At 45.3% G+C, this 22,434-nt stretch overlaps 1 protein-coding gene across 3 annotated transcripts in view; it reads left to right on the top strand.

Annotated features, from left to right (window-relative positions):
- The window catches only part of TTC37 (tetratricopeptide repeat domain 37), an 89,544-nt gene that overhangs the window by 41,905 nt on the left and 25,205 nt on the right, over positions 1 to 22,434 (top strand). For all 3 annotated transcript variants that reach the window (XM_029910902.1, XM_024206841.3, XM_024206849.3), the window contains exons 25-34: positions 1,041 to 1,115; positions 2,110 to 2,251; positions 3,285 to 3,378; positions 10,118 to 10,195; positions 11,854 to 11,978; positions 12,742 to 12,865; positions 15,731 to 15,952; positions 16,911 to 16,983; positions 17,378 to 17,431; positions 17,547 to 17,658. In XM_029910902.1, coding sequence (XP_029766762.1) covers positions 1,041 to 1,115; positions 2,110 to 2,251; positions 3,285 to 3,378; positions 10,118 to 10,195; positions 11,854 to 11,978; positions 12,742 to 12,865; positions 15,731 to 15,952; positions 16,911 to 16,983; positions 17,378 to 17,431; positions 17,547 to 17,658 — 1,099 coding nt within the window. The remainder of the gene's footprint in view (positions 1 to 1,040; positions 1,116 to 2,109; positions 2,252 to 3,284; positions 3,379 to 10,117; positions 10,196 to 11,853; positions 11,979 to 12,741; positions 12,866 to 15,730; positions 15,953 to 16,910; positions 16,984 to 17,377; positions 17,432 to 17,546; positions 17,659 to 22,434) is intronic.

The following is a 22,434-nucleotide window of genomic DNA, read 5'->3' as shown; positions in this document are numbered from 1 at the left end:
TCCAAAAAATTCAATCGCGGTAAATGCGGGGTCGCGTTATAGCGGGGTTCCACTGTACTTGTGTTCAGTTTGCAGCAGAGTGTGCGCCCTGGCTAGCGGGAGGGAGGGAGCAGGGGGAGAGAGAGAAGGGGGGCGGCCAGCAGGGCCGGCTTTCGGCCGATTTGCCCCGGCGGCGGTCGTCTTTGGGGGCCCCGCTCCCCTGGCCAGAGCGCCAGCCGGAGCACGGCAGCCCCGCAGCCCCGCGACGCCGGCCGGAGCACAGCAGCCCCGCTGTCCCGGCTGGAGCGCACAGCAGCCCCGCAGCCCCACCCCGTGACCCCGGACGGACCTCCGGACGGACCGCGGCAGCCCCGCTCTCCCGGCCGGACCGCCCGCCGCAGCCGCCGGGGTGGGCTAGAGCTGGCCCTGCCGGGGACAGAGGTGAGAACCCCAAGGGCCCACCGGGGCTGCAGGGAGAGTTGCTCCTGCTGCAGCCGCCGGGGCATGGATCCCAAACGCCCCGCGCCTGCTGCAGCTGCCGGGGCCAGACTCGCCCTGCATTATAACCGAATTTGCGGTATCGCGGGGCGCGTTATAGCGGGGTTCCCCTGTACTTCAAATGCAGCAATCTGTTCCATTCCTTCATCTAAGTTTACACACTCTTTAATAGTGATTTTTTTTATTCTTGTAGCAGTAGATATTACCATTCTTGTATATTTGGGGGTTTCACAAAGATCTCTCAGAGAATTTTTGACAGTAAAAATGCACTACATTAGGAGCGCCGGGGGGGAGGGCGGCGAGCCCGGCCGCGGCCCCGCTATCCCTGGCTGGCCAGAGCGCCAGGGGAGGGCGGCCCCGCTCTTCCCGGCCGGCCGGAGCACCAGGGGGAGGGCAGCGAGCCTGGCCGCAGCCCCGCTCTCCCCGGTGAGCGCCGCCCCTCTCCAGGTGCCGCCCCAAGCACATGCTTGGAGGGCTGGTGCCTGGAGCCGGCCCTGATTAGGAAACTCTTATCTGCTTACAGTACCTAATCAAGTAACTTTTTCTTTTAAACTTGTCTGTAGGCTCTTATTGCAGAGGCAGTGGGCAGCTATGAAACTATGGATCTCTTTAGGCACACCACTGAACTCAGTATGCATGTAAGTATTTGAACAGTCCTCTCATTAGGAGGTTCTGAACAACTAGGCTTTTTCATACTAAGGAAAGGCATGTGATAAAAGTTCATATTTTATCTTATTAAAGTCAAAAGGTTGGAGACCTGTTTCAAATTCCCCTTACCTCTCATGTTTTGTATTCTACTTGATATAGGTTTTTATACCACTCTCATCATTGTAGTATCTGAGCACCTTCCTATAGCGCTTTAAGCAATTGGACTAATATGTCATATGTGGCTCATTCTTTCTCTCATCCTCTCTCCATGGGGAGAATTGTTTAATATGTACACTGTGTGTTTATATGAGAGAAGACCAGGTAGAAGTGTGCCTTGCATTAGGAGTAGAGGGTGGTGAGGTTTGCACTGGTGTTTAGTTCCTGTAGGAGTTTGTTCCTCTGTCTTGGACCAGCCCTCCAAGAAAGCGCTGTGTCCTGCACAGGCAAACTTTACCTATGTGGTAGAAAATTCCCTTGTGCCTGAAGAGTAAAGAATGGACACGAGTGATGATGACTTTTGTCCCTTTTATAATCTGTCTGCTGTGAATAGGTTAATAATAATAATTAATAATATAATATATGGAGATATACCTATCTCATAGAACTGGAAGGGTCATTGAGTCCAGCCCCCTGCCTTCACTAGCAGGACCAAGTACTGATTTTGCCGCATATCCCTAAGTGGCCCCCTCAAGGATTGAACTCACAACCATGGGTTTAGCAGGCCAGTGCTCAAACCACTGAGCTATCTCTCCCCCCATAAAACTTTTTTACATTTATATTCAAAAGAAGAATTATAATTGGAGTTGCAGTAACCTAAAACACAATTGTTATGTAGTAAAACGAAAATGCTGACCTGATGTTACTCCTAACCACTCTTCATTGAAGGTTAGTGTACTATAGAACAGAAAGATTTATTTTTTTGCATATTGTTTGAGCAGTTAATGATGCCTGCTTGTGTCATGGTGGTTTTGTTTTGTTTTTGAGACCGAGGGAGCAAAAGGCTATGCTCATTGGGTATGCTCAACGCTGCAAGATAAAACCAACAGAGAAACAGAGCTGTATCGGTACAACATTGTTCAAATGAATGCTATTCCAGCAGCGCATGTGGTTTTAAGCAAATACACAGGTAGGTAACGTCTTAAAGTTAAAATACTTAATTTCATATCTGTCAGATGTTTGACTGAAAAGCATATTCAGCATGAATGTGTCTTAGCTATTCCTTAATCACTTTTGCCAAAATTGAGCTGGTCATGAAATCTTGTGGTTGGGGAGGCTCTTCTGAGTCATGAAGCAGACCACCAAAATGTATCATGTGTGTATCTTTGTTTTTGTTAAATTTATGCCTAATGAAAATATGACCCCAATACGATTGAATTCTTTCTGGCTCTCCTTACTCAAGAAAGAATCTCGCTGAAGAGATGAGTAAAGAATGTAGGATCAAGGCCTTGCATGACTTGTCCTTGAATGATGCCAGTAATAGACTCACTTTGACTACTGAACTTGTGCTGTTGACAAGAATATGTCCAATTTTGTAGCTTAATATTGAGGTAAATTTTGCATACAGTATAAAACTTTGAGTCTCTAACTGCAGAATCCTAATCTTTTCTAGTGGGATTCATTTATACGAGATATTGAAAGAGGGGTTTCTATGTTCTAGGGAGAACTGCTAGCATCCAACTTGAAGTTTTAAGTTGATACTTTTCAGTATTTCATTTTAATAGACATGACTTCAAAGCAGTAGAACTGAAGCTAAAACCTTGATATTCAATTTATATTTTGCTAAAGTCTGTAAAAAGTTGAACCTCTTCAGATGTCATTTTATAAAAAAAAAAAAAAAATATTCTCTTTGTATCAGTTTGAGAAATTTTTAAAATAATAGACTATTTGGTAAAATGGAACTTGTTCTTGTGGGCAATAACATTAATGCCATATGAATTAAAATCTTCTCTTGAACTAGCCTGAAGATGGGGTGGGTTTTGATAGATATATTTTCCATGTGTTGTGTGAAGGGTGCTAAAGTGACTCTCAGTGAGCACCTGATAGCTAGAACTCATCAAGTTGCTTTGAAAAATATATCTTGCTGTAATATGTTTCACCATATGTCCCTGATACTTTTCACTGCTCGTTGTGTGTGAGTATGATCATTTCTGGTCTTTCAGAAAGAATTCAAAATGATGCATCTGCTTTCACGATGCTGGGTTATTTGAATGAATATCTGCAACTGAAAAAGCAGGCAACAGATGCTTATCAAAGGTAAACTATACACTGAATAGATTTTAAGTGCTGAAATGTACCCCTGTGATAAATCTGAGATGGGTTGGTTCTTTCCTTAAACACTATTTGCCAGTTTCCTCAATGCATTTTAACTAATCATATTTAAAGGGGAGAAACTGGATGTCTGATCTGTTTCTAGCCCCTGTTATTGAGATGGTAAGATTAGTCAGAATGTATAAAACTAAGGTAAAATACCTGTTTCTGAGCGTTCTTCATTCACTAGAACATAACATTCTTCTTCGAGTGATTGCTCATGTCCATTCAACTTAGGTGTGTGTGCTCGCCATGTGCACTGGTGCTGGAAATTTTTCCCTCAGGAGTTTCTGCAGGGGACAGGCTGGCGCCCCCTGGAGTGGTGCGCATATGCTGCGGCATATAGGGTGCTTCTGGCCCCCCTCCACCCTCAGTTCCTTCTTGCTGCCAGTGATGGTGCACGGAACTAGTGCTGTTTCAGCTAGAGCTGTTGATTTTCGTTCGTTCAAACTCTTTTGCCTCTTGAAAATATTACTGTATATAGTTTTCCTCTAGTTTAGTTCAACCTATTTAAGTTAGAGACTTAGTAGGTCCCTAAAGGGACTTCGCCTCGGGACGAGGCATGCCCTGGTCCCCGGGCTTTAAACCCTGTGATGGCTGTAAAAGGCCCCTGCCCATTAGCAATCCACATAATAGTTGTTTACGGTGCTTGGGCGAAGGTCACATTAGTGATAACTGCAAAATCTGCAAGTTCTTCAAGCCCAGGACAAAGGAGTGTGACATTCGCTTGAAGGTGCTCCTGATGGAGTCTGCCCTTACCCCAATGCCAGAGCAGCGCTCTGATTCGGTGCCGAGTACCGTGACCTCCGTGGGCAGTGCCCCACTGATACCGTCTATGAGCCGGCACTGGTCTCCTTCCGTGGCTCCAGGCAAAAAGCCCAGGAAGACGGGGTGAGGAAGGTCTCCAGTTTCCTGCAAGGGAAAGGAAAAGTCTGGGGTGGACCAAGGCCCTGTCTTGGGCACCTCTTCACCCCCTTGCGGATCCCGGGCCCCAGCTCAGGTTGAGTAGTGTAGCCCAGCCCACTCCCCGTCGGCTACCCTGGATAGTGGGGGAGGTCCTCGTCAGCTCTGGGTGCCATCCATGCCGGAGGCCCTCCAAGCGGCGCAAGACACTATGTCCCTCCCGATGCCGCCCACTGTGGCCCCTGCAGGGTCCCGGTCCCAGGGTAAACCTGAGTTGGGACCACCACAGTCTCCACCTTTCTGGCAGCGCTCCCCATCGCGGGGGACGTTCCGCCAACAGTCATCCTCTCAAAGCCGACATGCTTCTGACCATGATAGGCAGAAGCTTCATAGCCCCATCCGGTCTCTGGACCTAGGACAAGGGCAGAGAGATTCGAGGCGTGGCTCGCCAGTAACTGGGTGCAGACCTCTGGAGGCATGCACCCCCCCCGGCAGGAGTTTCGGCGTCAGCACCTGGAATCTCCACGGCACTGGTATCGCTCCAAGGACAGGTCAAGGGACCAACAGTACCGTTCCCTGGACTGTCGCCGATCCCCCAGGGTGGCATCACCTCGTGCGGCTACATCTTCACAACACCAAGCCCGCTCTAGTTCCCGCTCCACATCCTGGTACCGCTCGTTAAGCGTGAGGCATAGATCGCCGGCCCGGGGCTGTCACGGATCTAGACGTTCGTCGAGGTCAGTCAGATCCAACTCCAGGAGGGGCGACCAGTACCAATCGGGACAGGGCCACCAATCAGCCCCATCTTGGTCACAGGAGCGACCGCTCAGGCTCTGGCTCAGGTTCAGAGCAAGGTTCTCTAGCGGTGAGACAGGCTCCAGCACCTACAGTGAAGATTACATTGGCGGCACTGCAGCCGGGCCTGTGGCCTCAGACTCCGTGGCTGGCACATTGGAATCCATGGGAGTTCACTCAGCACTCTCAGGCTGCCTGCTTGGTATCCAGTACTTCGGAGAGACTGGCTACTGCCCTCTCCCACCCCCCTCCAGCCCAAGAGGCCTCAGCTGCAGGCACAGAAGGAAGTGGGCAAACAAGCCGCCGAACCACCTATGGTTGTGGAGGACCCCTTGGTACCGGCTTCCTCCTCATTGTTGCCAGACGAGGCCATAGTAGGGCCCCCTCCACCGGTGCCCCAGGATGATGCTAAGGCTCATCAAGAGCTGCTAAAGAGGGTTGTCACCAATCTGAGTCTCCAGGTGGAGGAGTTGGAGGAACCCACAGACTCCCTCTTTAATGTTCTCTGCCCCATGGCTCCAGCCAGGGTAGCTTTGCCCCTACATGAGAGGGTAGTTAAAATGACAAATGCCCTCTGGCAAACCCCCTCCTCCTTGCCTCTGATCTCCAAGAGGGCGGAGCGCAAGCCCTTTGTGCCATCCAAGGGCCACAAGTACCCTTATACCCACCCTGCTCCCAATTCTTTAGTGGTAGAGGTGGTCAACCACAGGGAGAGAAAGGGTCAACCGGGGGCTACCCCTAAGAATAAAGACTCAAGGAGACTGGACTTGTTTGGGCGTAAAGTTTATTCGTCCTCCAGTCTACAGTTGCAGGTGGCCAACCATGAGGCCTTACTAGGCTGCTATGATTTTAATATGTAGCAGGCCATGACCAAGTTCGGGAGCGTCCTTTCTGAGGCTTCTAGGAAGGAGTTCCGGGCCATCCTGGATGAGGGCTCGACTGCAGCAAGAGGAGCTCTCCAGGTGGCATCAGACGCTGCGGACACCGCCACCCACACCATAGCATTGGCCATCTCTTTGCGCAGGGCTTCCTGGGTGCTCCTCTCTGGTCTTTCCTTGGAGGCTCAGCAGTCAATGCAAGACCTCCCTTTCGACGGGCATGCCCTGTTCACAGAACAGATGGACATTAAGCTTCATGGCCTGAAAGATTCCCATATGACCCTAAAAACATTGAGTCTGTATGTCCCCGGCCTTGCCCGCAAGCGGCTTAAGCCACAGCAGCCTCAGAGCCAGGGAAGCCACCCTCACTAGGAGCCTCCCCACAAAAGAATCAGGGGCTACAAGAAGCACCCTGGCCACCAACCCCCGTCTATGTCCCAGACTGGCTCGACCCGCAGTAAGCAGACAGGCAAGCACCTGTTTTGAGGGTACACCTGAGGGCAACCTACCAGACTGTTCCCTGGATACTTCCTCCCCTCTGTTTTGCCAACTTCCTTTTTTACTTCCTCCCTGCGTGGGCGTCTATAACATCGGACCCATGGGTCCTCAGTATGGTGGCGCAGGGCTACACCCTTCAGTTACTTTCTACCCCACCTTCCCACCCGCCCCCTTCCCGTCCCTCTTCAGGGACCCCTCTCATGAGAATCTTCTCATACGGGCGGTAGAGGGTCTACTACAGATGGGTGTGGTGGAGGTAGTTCCTGTGGAGTACAGGAACAAGGGGTTCTATTCCCGATACTTTTTAATCCCCAAAGCCATGGGCGGTCTGTGGCCCATACTAGACCTGCGGAGCTTGAACCGCTACTTAGCGAAACTGAAGTTCCGTATGGTCTCCCTGGCTTCCATCATCCCCTCCCTGGATCCGGGAGACTGGTATGCCGCCCTCGATCTGAAAGATGCGTACTTCTACATCGCCATCTTTGAGGGACACAGACGCTTCCTCTGGTTCACGGTAGGTCCTGACCACTATCAGTTTGCAGTCCTCCCATTTGGCCTACCGACTGCATCACGGATATTTACCAAGTGCATGTCGGTGGTGGCGGCTTTCCTCAGACATCGGGGTATCAAGATCTACCCGTACCTCGATGACTGGCTCGTGAAGGGCAACTCCAGGTCCAAGGGGACGTCACGGTGCTGCTAGCCACGTGCCGTTGACTCAGCCTGTTGGTGAACGATGACAAATCCACGTTAGTTCCGATACAGAGGATAGAGTTAATCGGAGCGGTGCTCGACTCAACCTGCGCCAGGACGTTCCTGCCACTGGAGAGATTCAGGGTACTGACAGACCTCATTGCAGAAGTCTTTGCGTTTCCCCTGACCATGGGGTCAGGGTTTGCCTATGCATACTAGATCACATGGTGGCGTGTGCATATGTGGTGCGCCACACCAGGCTCTGGATGCAACCCCTGCAGCAATGGTTAGCGACAGTCTAGTCCTAGTCCAGGGACCACCTGGAGAAGATCGCCACCATCCCCACGATGGTACTTACCTTGCTATGATGGTGGACCGACCCCGGGAAATTCCTGGAAGGAGTTGCCTTCGTCAGCACTCCTCACTCAGTCGAGTTGGTTACCCAAGGTATGTGGTCCCCAGAGGAAACGACACTACACGTAAATATCAAAGAGCTCAGCGTGGTGCGCAGAGCATGCACAGTCTTCCTACCTCACCTGTCGGGCAGAGTGGTCACAGTCCTCACAGACAACACAGCCTTGATGTTCTACATCAGCAGGCAATCGGAGAGCAATCCTCGGCCCTTTGGCAAGAGGCACTCCATCTCTGGGATTTATGCATCGACCACGGAATCCATCTAGAAGCGTGTCACCTTCCGGGGGCCAAGAACATGCTAGCGGATCACCTCAGCAGGGACTTCTCCTCTCACCACGAGTGGGTGCTCCACCCAGAGATAGCCGGCATGATCTTCCAGAGGTGGGGAACTCACCAAGTGGATTTGTTCGCCACTAGGCAGAACAGAAGGTGCCACAGGTTTTGCTCCAGATGGGGTCGGGGCAAGGGCTCCCTCTTAGATGCTTTCCTCCTGCCGTGAGCAGGAGATCTGATGTATGTGTTCCTTCCGATTCCATTCATCAGCAAGGTCCTAGCAAAAATCAAGAGGGACAGGGCACAGGTTATCATGATCGCCCCGGCGTGGCCTTGCGAGCACTGGTTCAGGACACTATCAAGCTTGTCAGCAATCCTCCCTGGCCCCTGCCGAACCAACTGGATCTGCTCTCACAGGATCACAGCTGACTCTCTTGCATCCCAACCTTGTGTCCCTCCACCTCACTGCGTGGATGTTGCTGAACACTGAAGAATGGGCCTGTTTGGATGGGGTCTAGAAGGTCCTCCTCGAGAGTAGAAAGCCCTCGACTAGGCAGATCTTCCTGGCAAAGTGGATGAGGTTCTCCCACTGGGCGACCGAATGGGGCATCTCCCCTTCGCATTCTTCAGTGCAGTCGATCTTGGACTACCTGCTTCATTTGAGGAACCAGGGCCTAGCGCGTTCCTCTATCAGGGTGCACCTGGTGGCCATTTCGGTCTTTCATCCGCCAATCCAGGGACAGACTGTGTTCTCCCATGACATGATGGTCAGGTTCCTTAGAGGCCTTGAGAGGCTCTTTCCTCAATCCGGTCCCTGGCCCCTCAGTGGGATCTCAACATGGTTTTGTCCAGGCTCATGGGTCCGCCCTTTGAGCCTTTGGCCTTGTGGTCCCTATCTCACCTATCGTTGGAAGGTAGCTTTCCTGGTGGCAGTGACATCGGGGAGGTGAGTCTCCGAGCTGTGAGCCCTGACCTCAGAACTGCTGTACATGGCCTTCTATAAGGACAAGGTCCAGCTCCGGCCCCACCCGGCTTTCCTTTCCAACGTGGTATCCGCTTTCCACATGAGCCAGGACATCTTTCTTCCAGTCTTCTTCCCTAAGCCCCAGGAGACTAGTGAAGAGAGGCGCCTTCACGCTTTGGACGTAAGAAGGGCTCTGGCTTTCTACCTAGATCGGACAAACCTTTCCGTAAGTCGACTCAGCTTTTCCTCTCTACAGTTGATAGGATGAAGGGCCTCCCAGTGTCCATGCAAAGGATTTCTAACTTGCATTCGGACCCGCTACGAGTTAGCAGGAGTCCTTCTGCTGCCGATCGTCAGAGCCCACTCGACTAGAGCATAGGCATCCTCGGCGGCCTTCCATTCACACGTTCTGATTCAGGACATCTGTAAAGCCGTGACGTGGTCCTCGGTACACACATTCACGGCCCACTATGCCATCACGCAGCAGGCCAGGGACGATGCTGGGTTTGGCAGAGCGGTGTTGTAATCTTCATGTCCGTGAACGCCTTACCCGCCTCCCGGGGTACTGCTGGGAGTCACCTAAGTTGAATGGACATGAGCAATCACTCGAAGAAGAAAAACAGTTACCTTTTTTTGTAACTGGTGTTCTTGGAGATGTGTTGCTCATGTCCATTCCATGACCTGTCCTCCTTCCCCACTGTCTGTGAGTTTCCGGCAAGAAGGAACTGAGGGTGGAAGGCACCAGCGGTGCCCCTTCTACCCGTGCATACGCGTGTCACTCCAGGGGGTACCAGAGCTGGTCCCCTACGGATACTGCTGAGGGAAAGCTTCCAGCACCAGTGCATGTGGTGAGCACACACACCTAATATGGAATGGACATGAGCAACACATCTCGCAGAACACCAGTTACAGAAAAAGGTAACTGTCTTTTTTCAAAGAAGTGCAAATTAATCAATGCCTCTCATAGAAATTACCACAGAACCTTGCAGTATATTGAATCTTTCAGTATGATTTTGGAAACTAAGTATCGTTGCATTGTCTCTACTGCAGGGAAACACAGTTCTTCCCCAAAAGGGGGGATAATATGGATGCAGTAGTGGTCACTGAACACAGCAAATGTTTGTAATTTTAAGCCATTATTAAAGAGACAGAACAACACTTACAGTGTAGATAAGTCACTGGCAGTAATAAGCAAAAGTATAACAACCATTTGCTTGTACTCTTGGGCATATTTGTAAATTACTTGTTTCTTATGGTCACTTCCAAGGGCGGTCTCATTGCTGAAGAACTCTGAAGATAAAGAAAAGTATAACATATCAATGCAAAATTATGGTAGATCACTCTGGTAAGCAGTGTTTATTTTGTTTTTTAAGTTGTTACCTCTTGCAATATCACAGTATTACTTTGAGTAATTCCACCACAGAAAAAGGAATGGCCACATCCTTCATTTAATGGGTACTTTATGGCAGATGATAAGCTATTCATATTTAACTTTTATTTTAATCTTAAACCATTTTTATCATATGCAGCACAAAATGTAGAGCTTCAGTATCTTTTATGTATCTTTATTAAATTGATTTCACAGTTTCCCATTCTTAAAGCTCTGAGCTGTACCCATAATAATTCAACAGTTAGGTTTAACTTAGCATTACTTGTCTCTACTTATGTAGTTTGCAGAAGGAAGCTCAAACTCTCTTGGTTTTTCTACCTGCCATCTGACTTGGAATTTATTCCCTTTCTTTTTGCAGGTAATCCAGTTTGTAGTGTGAGTAGTTAGCTGTTGTATGTTGTCACTACTTTTTAAAGCAAGAATTTTTTTGTTGAGATCAGTGTCCAACAGTTCCAGGAGGTTGCCCATATTGGAGTCTAAAGTTATGTGAGAAATCCCCATAGAGTGGGATCTTGTATGTAGTATTCCTGGGATAGGGTTGCTCCTGTAGCAGAGCTGTGCTATTTTCTTTGACCTTTGGGGTCATGCTGACTGACTTGAACTAGTTCTTGTAAACAGCACTATTGCACAGATAATTCTACTCTTTATGGTGTCTGCCTCAACAGTCAGAAGCATCAGTACCTTCTAGTCCTCTGATTCCATCTCAGGGGCATAGGATGGAGAGAATCTTGACATCAGAGGGCAGTTTCAAACTGCTTCCTTTGTGGTGGCTTCAGCTCTGTTAATCAAGGTTTTTGAAGTAAATTTTTCTTAGGCAGGAAATATCTACCTCTGACCTCAACATGAGTGATAGAACCAGTGCCCTCAGCCTAGAGAGGTCATGTCTTCCCATGATATTTATTTTTCTAAGAGGATCTTGGGTAGACTAAAGAGATTCACTTAAGTGTTGTGATGCTCAACGTCCTCATTCCATGTTGCATGTACTGTATGTGAGTATGGTCATTTCTGGTCTTCCAGAAAGAATTCAAAATGATACAACATTTTTGTGTGAGTACAAAGTTCCCATGATTGTTAATAAACTTTAGTAAATAGTCCTATTGCATTTCTGCTATCATGGTCTTATTCATAGCAAGATTGCCAAATCTATTCTTCCTCCTCCCCCATAGCAATCACTAGGCAGTATCTTTGTATCGCACTATAATATCATTCCCTGGATAGTATATGTGATCAATTAAAATTAGTGTGCTCATATGTTGATAGAAACATCAGAGAGCTCCAGCAAGCTGTAACTGTATTTATTTTGCAAATCTGACGAAACGTAGTATTTCTGAGCTAGTAACACTCTCTAAGCTTTCACGTAAGTGAAATGGGATTGCAAATATCCACATTAACAATAAGTTCAGACTCCACCTGGATTGAAGGGTTTGAGGGTACCCTAATAGTTCTACATTTCTTTAAACCAAAATTCAACCTCTTTCTTTTTAATGTACTAGGCTTCTAAAAGACAGCGTTAGTGAATTTAGCTGATGGTTGTACAGATCATGAACTAGTCCTGCTTAAAACTGCAGTTCAAAGCTGATTTGGGGCATGTCTTTTTTTTTTTTTTTTTTTAGTGCCATAGGTCAATATGACAAGGCCATCCAGGCTTACATGTCCACTCCTCTCACAGCGTTAGATGGCATCGTAGGAGTTGCACTAGCTTACTTCAAGAAAGGGCTTTTACAAGACAGCATTAAAGGTAAGTGTCTGTTTAAACAAATGTGCAGTACATGGCCTGACACTAAAGGAACATGGCATTTTCTAGATGAACACTTACCCCCTTTTGACTTTGTACATCTGAACGAAAAATTCTGTCCCAACTTATGCATGCATTGGGGTAGTATGGGGTATAATAAAGGCAGAGGATTTTCAGATTTTCATATAAAATTCATCATAATCACCAGACTGCTACTCAGAAGGTTGCCATGAGCTATTGCAGCGTACTGGAAAAAATATCTTACATATCAATTGACATTTTCAAGGCAGAACACTGTGGCAGTACCAGTACTTTTTTACTCTCTACGTCCAGTATGAGAGGGTAGGGAAATAAAGGTATTATGAACAAAGGTGGAGGCTAAACTTTAAAAATGGGTTTTTGCTGCTTGGGGCAGGGAATCTTGAAACATCAAGAGAACGCATTCCTTTCCTAGATGTTCCTTTATCACCTTTTAACAATTTTTAGCATTCATTACATATGAAAATTTATTTAGGTTTCCAAGTCAAACACTCAAAAGTTAGGAAATGCCAGACTTACAGTTGCATGTGCTTGTGCAACCTTAATTCTGCTCCTTTGTGTCCAACCTGTGCACTGAATGTGGCACGGGTCCTGTAGGGAAAAATTTATGTGATCATATAACTAAAGACTCTCAAGTGCATATACATGTCTGTATCTTGTCATTCCAGAATGCTTTTAATTCTCTTAGTTGCTTTTTTAAATTCCTATCTTAATTTAATATTCCCAGCTTATGAGAGAGCCCTATCTCTTGCCGAATCTGAACAAGACAAAGCCCATATCTTGACAGCCCTTGCAATAATGGAGTACAAACAGAATAAAGTGGATGCTGCAAAGACGTTGCTGTTTAAATGGTATGTGGATGGTGTAGCATGAGTGTGTGAGAGAGAGAGAGACCTTGTCAGAATTTGAAAGTGCCGTTAGAAGCTTTAACTTGGAAGTTTTTTGGGGGGCTTGCTTTTTTTTAGCCCAAAAGTAATGAGGTACAAACACTGAAGGCAGCTTTGTAAATTTATCTAAAAGCAGTGGTAATGTACCTACCAGGAAAAAATTATCTTATCTTCACATTTGTTGAGTAGCTTGCTGTGTATGTCTAAAATGTGTGTTTAAATTTAGGGAAAGCGTGTTTGTGTGGTGTTCAGCTACAAGAAATGTAACTTTTTCTTAATAAAAGTTTAACCTAAGTAATTAAAAATCGCCCAAAGAATAATATTCTAAGCACCACACAGTGTCATGGCAGTACTCTCTAGATTTCACTTGAAGATCAGCAGTCCTGTTTCACCTCTGCATTTTATAAGTGGTTTTTTATCTTTCAGCACTTGGAAGACTAAAAAAGTGCCTGGTCTGTTACTGGGCAGTTGGCAGCCAGAAATTAGCCTCTACCATTTCAGCTCCCAATGTTGAGCAGAGTGGCTGACATTACTTTCCCTGTTTACCAAAGAATACTGTGTCGGAAACATGGCCATATTGTCCATCTCCATCCTGCCAGCAAATCCTCAAGTTACTGAAATAATTGAGGTCTGCTACCTGGTGCTTTAAATCCTGAGTAATTGATGATTAACATGATGTAGGAAAATGTTATTTCTAGTTAGTCACGAAAGTGTTCTTTCTATTTTTAACATAAATTTCAACAATGAGTGCTTCCTACATAACATTAGTCACTAGCATTAAAGAAAACTAATAAATGTTCTGGAAATGCATCATTTTTAACTGGAAGCATGTAACATTACAAAGTGAAATCTGTCAAGACTTTAAATTTTACTGTTGGATTTTACACCCATATAGTGGACTGATGGCAACACAAAAACTTTCAAAAAATAATTTCGCATAATTAGACATATTTGGTGTCTATAGCTGATATTAAAGAGTATAACTGTCATCTTGTGTGGAGTCAGAAGAAACAAAAGGTCTAAATGTTCAACCTATTCTTTTGTGCTTTTTATAAAATAAGTATATTTTTCCATCTGTAGTTCACAAAATTTGGTTAACCAAGATGTTGAAGGATTGTTTTTCTTCCATTGATTAGCAACACAGCATAGAAGTAGGATATTAAATTTTTGACCTCCAGTGAAATCATCAATACTAAAACAGAACAATAGGACCAATATTTTTAGGAACCTTTTCATATTCCATTGCTAAATTACAACAGGTAGTGTCTCCTTTATATTCATATTTATTTCCAATTTTAGGATGTGACCACCAAATAAATGATTTCTCATCATCCCACATTCTGATAGTTATTTGTTTCCTTTTAATTTGATCAGATGATACTGCAACAATTTTCTCTCATATTGAATTTGTGCACTCTCTTGTGATGTGTTGTTTTTTTGCATCAGTTTTTCTTCCTACAGCTCTCCCACTTCTTCATGGAAAGCAGTTCTGCTTCTGCATTACTACTATTCAAAGCTTTCTATAAAACTACTGGATAACAACTACTTTTGTACTTATTTAAGCAGCAATATAGTTAATTGTTTTTAATACGTTTTTAGAATACTCTTTATAGAGATGAACATTATTTTGAGTAAATAAAAGCAATTACTTCATTGGGCTTTGATTCTGTATTCCAATTTCCCCTCCAAATTGGTACTGAAGTTTCACCAACAGTGGCTAATGCACATACATTTCATTTTAATTTCCTAACCTCCTTGCACATGTTTCCTCAGAACAGCTTCATGGAAAGTGCAGCACATATACTTAAGCATGTGGAACAGCAGGACTAATCTACTTACTGGACTGCAAATTGTCTCCCTTCTTGATTCCTGTTGCTATAGCATGGAGTTGCAGTAGTCATATTTGTATTTATGGTACAGTGCAGATTGCTAAATATGAGATACTGACAGAAGATGTAAATACTCCTTCCCCTCCCCCATCTGTTTTTTTTTTTTTAAACTGGGAAATGCATATATCCTGTACCCTGAATGCTAGCTCTGTGCAGATTTTATTACTCAAACACAATTAATTTTAACTTAGATGATCTTGGAGAATTATACAGAAATTCTGCAGCTACCTGAAACACAATTTTATGTAAGAGGGAATTCTTTTCCTGGCAGAGATTTGATCCTTTTTTACTCTAGGGAATCTAAATCAAAGCTCTCATAACAAAATTATTTACATCACATGTCAAATACTGCCATGCCCTCAAAAAGTGTGTGTATGGGGGAGCAAACCTCCTCCCCAAAAATCAGATTGCTTAGTATGAGTAATTGAGTTTATATTTATAAGATTATGTATACTATTGGAGAAAAGTTTGCTTCAAGAGAAAGTAGATGTGTAGGGTTCAGGAGATATTTGTCTCCATTACCATTCATTTTTTATGGCTACTCTTTTTAAACAAAGACAACTAAACATGCCCGATTCTTGCAAAGCAATAGTCATGAGCTTTAAAGGCTGAAACCCACATTACTCATTGTACTCAATCTTATCCAAAGGACTTAAGAATATTGATGTAGGACTGAGTTTGAGAGTCTCGTCATGAGAGGCTATTAATTCAGTGCACCACATTATTATTGCTGGATTAGGAATTCAAACATACTATGAGCTAAAGAGGATGTTTCGTTGCTCTGAAGAGGTAGTTACAATTTGGAGAGAATCTTGTAAGTAAATTACTGTTTGTTGCACTTACAACACTATAACAGGTGGAAGTAGATGACAAATCCTGCAAACTATACTTGAGGCTAGTACTGTATTGCATAATAACTTGTTTTCCATTGGATTTACAGCTCTATATTAAAGGAACCTACTATAGAAAGCCTGCAGGCTCTGTGCACTCTAGGTCTGGCAAAGCAGGATGCTACACTTGCAACAGCAGCAGTTAAAGAATTACTGAAGCACACAAAAAGCAAGGATAAGATTTATGAGAGATGCCTTATTACATCTGCTGTGTATGCGCTGCAAGGTAGAAATGTGGGAGTGCAGAGGCAAGCTTCCAAAGCTGTCCATAGGTGTGTAGTCTGCATTTTTATATATTAATGGCAATTAAACTTTTACCCTCCCAAAATTATCCTTTTAAAACTTTGGGAGTCTTGGAACAAGACTTACTAAGCAAATATCTACACTTTTACAACATACCTAGGGACAAACTCTGGTATTTTAAAAGTGACAAGTGTCATTCCATTTGGATCAAGTCAAATGGCAGGAGCTGCCTTTATTCTTTCATTTTTGAAATACAATCATACCACCTTTTTATGGGATCAGATTGTTTGTTTTACTCTTAGGACCACATTACACTGTGGTACACAGTTATAAATGTACTTATGGTCAGCATGTGTACCATAAACTTCTGTGTGCTCATTGTCAAGTCTCTGGATTTTTCAATAGAATCTTACCAATAAAGCTGGGAAAGGTCTGCACTGCAGCAGATTCTTCTCTGCACTGATCCCTCAGGTTTTATCTAATGTAATCTTAAATGGTTTCTTAGGCAGTTGATTCCATTAGCTAAATGTTTTTTGATTAACTTAAATGTGGAGGGGCGGGTAGGCAGCATTAAGTTTCAAGCTGTTGCTCTTGGTTATGCCATTAACAACCAACAACTTGTATTATCACCTCTAAAATGTTTCAGACAGTTATCCTATTCTTCTCTCTTTCCAGATTATCTTAAATTCCCTTATCCCAGAGCAGGTTTCTGATCTTTAATAACATGTCCCTGTTCTTTGACGACACTGATACATTAGGGAGAATACAGTCTATCTAATCTATAATCGTATATGTCTATTCACTTTAAGTCACTAGCCATGGAAGCTGTTTGCATAACTTTTTTTAAGAAGAATACAGATGTAAGAGTTGATTACAGTAGCGGGTATGAAAGTAGATGCCTATCCAGAGATGTGACAAACAGGATTCACATGGCTAAGTAATTTCTATAGGAAATGCAAATCTGAATATACTTACTCTTTTCTGTAGTAACCCAGATGATCCTGCCCTTTGGGCTCTTCTGTCTCAACTTGTTCCTCTGTATACGCCACAAAATGCAAAGGTAAGTGTGTTGCAATTATCTTATATTAAGCTATGACCATGTGTTAAGCAACATATTTATATTTGAGTAGAGTTCAGTAATTAATTTTTTTAATGCTATTGTACACTAATTAACAAGAACTACTATTATGATTGCATTCACAATTGCATTTCTGACCAGTTGCATGCGCAACTATCTTCTTTGTGTGTATGCTTTAACAAAAGCAGTGATGCTCCCCTTAAAATAAATAAAAACACTATGCATCAGCTTGGAAGAGAAAATACCTGAATGGAAAATTAGTTCATACTGCTGATCAAGGTCAAGATCAGAAGAATGATCCTGTCATTTCAACATCCCTTGTAAAACCCTGGCATTAAACAATAATGATGTAATCTGTTCAATATTTATCTTGTAGGGTGGAGCTGTGGCAGGAAATGTTGCTCATATACTTGATTTAAACCATGGAAAGGTTTGTTTTTCACTTTAGGATTATTTATTGAATTAAAAAGTCTGAAGTGAACATGTTTTGGCTTTTTATAAAGTAATATTGAAGCACTCTAATGTTGCTTATTCTTCATGTGTAGAAAGCCCTGCTGCATACTGCAGTTAATCAGTTGGCAGTGGGATGTCATTCAGCTGAAGATGAGAAAAACAATGCACTGAAAGATATCCAAAAGGCAGTCCATCTTTTTCCAGGTGATCATTACTCTGTGTTTTTTATTTTAAACTTCTTCTATTTGTTAGACAGGATTCCAGTAATATTTCAGGGAGAGTCCTTTGATCAAGTAAAATAGAACTAGCTTCCCAGGGACTGTTTGAACACATCAAGGGACAGGTAAGTGTTGAAGTTGAGGCTCACTCTGACAACATTGGAAATTATTTAATCTCCCAATGAGAGAAGAGATTTGTGGTGGTGGTTGTTTCACACACCAGTCACAAAATTCGGATATTCAATGAATTATAATCTGCTGCACTTACCAGGAAAGACGTATTCATGATTTTTTGAGAGTTTGGATTGCAAACACTGTATTAATTTACTGAATGTTGGTTAGTACTACAGGCAGCTGTCCTGTTAGCAAATGACAATCTTTGTTATTATAGTAAATGCAAAACTAATGTTGAGATTGTGAAATCAAGCACTCAGAAGTCAAATACCAAAATGTTAAATTTCTTCTACAATGTTAATGCTGTGGTATGCATTAACATAATACATAAAAACTAAACTTTTTTATCACTTTCTCACAGATATAGGATGATTTGACACTTTCTGTAGCTTTGTTTCATTTTCCAGTATTTATTCATTGTTCTCCTTCACATCCCTTCTCAAAAATCTCCTCTGCTATGATGCCTACAAAAATTTAAACAGTGTAGTCTGCTGGTGTGCTGAGACCACTGCCTGTCATGCTGACCAATACTGTCTTATTGTTCCATCTGTTGTATCTTGTCTTATACGTAAATTGAAATCTCCCTGGGGCATTAGACACTGTCCCAGTGCGACCCTGGTCCATGACCTGGATTTGTAGGCACTATGATAATGCAAATAATTGTATAGGCAGGTCTGATACTGGTATGTGTTAACTTTGTTGCCCAATGCTTCTCATAAGACTCTGTTTTTAGGTACTTATGACTTTGTCAAACTTTTACCCATTTGTCTAAAATTTTCCATAGTGAGTATCAGCCTGTAGGCTGAATTTTAGTTTGGAAAATCTTAGCCAGAACAGTTGAACTGTTTCTGAGAATGGGGTTAAGAGAAAATACATTTTTCCCGTTTTAAAAAAAATTCTGGTGATCTTTTCTTTCAACAAAGTTAGCACCTTGTGCTTTGGAGTCCAGGACTTGTAATTTGGCAGGGGAGTGGCCTTTGTGTGTTTGGATGTGCCTTTTTGCCATCCCTATGAAAACTTGCCCAAATTAAGTCAAATTATAAAACCTAGAATAAACCCAGTTTGTACTCTCTTCATAGAGATTATGGACATTTTAACTGCTAAAATCAAGAAAGATTCGATCCTCTCTGAGCATGTTTGAGCCTCTAGTGCCGACTGGTCTGTGTGGGCACCATCCCCACAGAGCAACTTAGCATGCTACCTTCAGCTCAAGACTACAAGGGCAAAGCTAGTCTTTCCCTGTAATAGCTGCTTCAGTCTGGGCACTGGAACTGAGAGCAGAGAGTCTCTCTCTCTCTCCTGTGCTCTCAATGATCTCCCTGCTGACACCTTGGCAGCCCGGAGGAAGAAGCAATCTAATTTGAATGCAGAGGGGACCAGGTGGGAGGGAAAGGAGTAGATTGTGGCAAGTAGTCTGAGACTGGGTACAAAGGAGAGCAGGCAGAGACACCGAGAGTGGAAGCAGAAGAGTGGAGACTGGGATTGGATAGGCAAGGAGAATGAGACTGGACAAGGAGTCAGGGGTAGGGAAGAGACAGTATGGTACAGAGATCAGGATGGAGGGAACAGGGTAGAAGGGCAAGCCCTAAAATGGGCAGAACAGTTTGACCTCTAGAGCACACTCCCCTCCAAAGACTGGAATATAATACAGAATTCCTGAGTTGTACCATTCCTCTGCCCGTAGCAATATCTGTGAAATGCACTGGCAAAGTTTGTGTGTCCCTGCCTCCCCCCTCCCCAATTCTGGTCCACAGAGGATGACAACTTACTACTTCTACTAACTTAAGTGGCAGAGGTCTGGGCAGCGCATCTTAAGTTTCCATCCCTGCTGATGAACCATGTGGTTGTTGATACAGTGCTACTTGATGGAATTTGTTTTTTCAGTTTGGTTTAAAAATAAAAACCTAGGAAGTTTCACATGTTGTTCAGTGTGTGGCATGGGGGCCACACATTGCACCATGAAGAGAAAACACAACATTGAATAGCTGCTCATTAAGGGTATGTCTACACTACGAGAGTAGTTCGATTTTACTTAAAGCGAATTTGTGGAACCGATATTACAAAGTCGAACGTGTGTATCCACACTAAGGACAGTAATTCGACTTTGAGAGTCCACACTAATGGGGCAAGCATCGACATTGGAAGCGGTGCACTGTGGGCAGCTATCCCACAGTTCCTGCAGTCCCCGCTGCCCATTGGAATTCTGGGTCGAGCCCCCAATGCCTGCTGCCGGCAAAAAATGTGTCGAGGGTGGTTTTGGGTAACTGTCGTCATTCAACCGTCACTCCCGCCCTCCCTCCGTGAAAGCGCCGGCGGGCAATCAGTTCGCGCACTTTTCTGGTGATTGACAGCGCGGACGCCACAGCACTGCGAGCATGGAGCCCTCTGCGATCATCGCTGCAGTTATGGCCGTTGTCAACACCTTGCACCTTATCATCTACCTTTTTCAGAGGCAGATGCTGAGAAATCGGGCGAGGAGGCTAGGGCAGCATGGTGGGGACATTAAGTCTGAGAGGGGCACAGACCTGTCACAAAGCACGGGACCCCGCGCCGTGGACATCATGGTGGCAATGGGTCATGTTGATGCTGTGGAACGGCGATTCTGGGCCTGGGAAACAAGCACGGACTGGTGGGACCGCATAGTGCTGCAGGTCTGGGATGAATCACAGTGGCTGCGAAACTTTCGGATGCGTAAGGGAACTTTCCTGGAACTTTGTGAGTTGCTGTCCCCTGCCCTGAAGCGCAAGGACACCCAGATGCGAGCAGCCCTGACTGTCCAGAAGCGAGTGGCCATAGCCCTCTGGAAGCTTGCAACGCCAGACAGCTACCGGTCAGTCGCGAATCACTTTGAAGTGGGCAAATCTACCGTGGGGGTTGCTGTGATGCAAGTAGCCAACGCAATCGTTGAGCTACTGCTCTCAAAGGTAGTGACCCTGGGAAACGTGCAGGTGATCATAGATGGCTTCGCCGCGATGGGATTCCCAAACTGCGGTGGGGCTATAGATGGAACTCACATCCCTATCCTGGGACCGGCCCACCAGGCCAGCCAGTACATTAACCGAAAGGGCTACTTTTCAATGGTGCTGCAAGCACTGGTGGACCATAGGGGACGTTTTACCAACATCAACGTCGGATGGCCAGGCAAGGTTCATGATGCTCGCGTTTTCAGGAACTCTGGTCTGTTTAGACGGCTGCAGGAAGGTATTTACTTCCCGGACCACAAAATAACTGTTGGGGATGTGGAGATGCCTATAGTCATCCTCGGGGACCCAGCCTACCCGCTAATGCCCTGGCTCATGAAGCCCTATACAGGCGCCCTGGACAGTGAAAAAGAACTCTTCAGCTACCGGCTGAGCAAGTGCAGAATGGTGGTGGAGTGTGCTTTTGGACGTCTGAAGGGGAGATGGAGAAGCTTACTGACTCGCTCTGATCTCAGCGAAACCAATATCCCCATTGTTATTGCAGCTTGCTGTGTGCTCCACAATCTCTGTGAGAGCAAGGGGGAGACGTTTATGGTGGGGTGGGAGGTTGAGGCAAATCGCCTGGCTGCTGATTACGCCCAGCCAGACAGCCGGGCGATTAGAAGAGCCCAGCGGGACGCGCTGTGCATCCGGGAAGCTTTGAAAGCTAGGTTCCAGAGTGAGCAGGGTAACCTGTGACTATTAAGTTTGTTTATTCAGAAGCTGAACCTGCCCCCGTTTCTTTACCCAGTTAATGTTGACTATCCTCTCCAGTTACCAACCCCCTTCCCCCCCTTCCAACACACCTTTAAAAATAAAATAAATTAAACTTTGTTCATTAACACCGTTTTCTTTATTAAGGATTTCGTGGTAAAGTGTTGAAACTGGGACACAGACTGTGGTGGGGAGCGGGTTTAGTGATGGAAAGGACGCTTCTAAACTCGAGGAATGACAGGCTCCTGCTCCTAGAGCGGTCCGCAGTAGTGGACTGGTTGTTTCAACGGAGCCTGCCACCCCTCCTTTTCGGGACTCTGTGTGTGGGGGCTATGTGACTTTGTGGCGGGGGAGGGCGGTTACAGATCCCCTGCTGCGTGGCTCTGTCATCCAGGCTAAGGACCGCTGCATAAGATCTGTAACCGCCCTCCCCCGCCACAAACTCACATAGCCCCCCCACACAGAACATGAAAACCACCTCCCAGACTGACCAGGGTGCCTAGTGACTGCAATGTGTGTGTGACCTTCTGCTGAACCTGCCCCCGTGTCTGTACCTTGGTAAAGGTGACTGTCCTGTCCAATTACCAACCCCCTTCCCCCCCCTTCAAAAACACTCCTCTCTAAAAGAACATGACGGAAACCGTAATTAACAGAAACGTATTTTTTGTTAACAACTACACAGTTAGGGGATGAAACTGGGACGGGGGCTTGGGTGAGGTGCTTTTGGAGTGAAGGAAAGGACTTATCAAATCTTTGGGAATGAGAGCCTTCTGTTACTTGAGCAGTCTGCAGGGGTGGAGTGACTGTTTTCACGGCCCCTGCCGCCCCTCCTTCTTGGGACTTTGGGTGGGGGGGGGATGGGACTTTGTGGCGGGGGAGGGCGGTTAGAGATAGAATGCAGCGGGGCTCTGTCC

The sequence above is a fragment of the Terrapene carolina genome, unplaced genomic scaffold (genome assembly GCF_002925995.2).
Source record: "Terrapene carolina triunguis isolate 2854851 unplaced genomic scaffold, T_m_triunguis-2.0 Scaffold69, whole genome shotgun sequence".
NCBI lineage: Eukaryota > Metazoa > Chordata > Testudines > Emydidae > Terrapene > Terrapene triunguis.
This window is presented reverse-complemented; position numbering and strand designations above follow the sequence as displayed.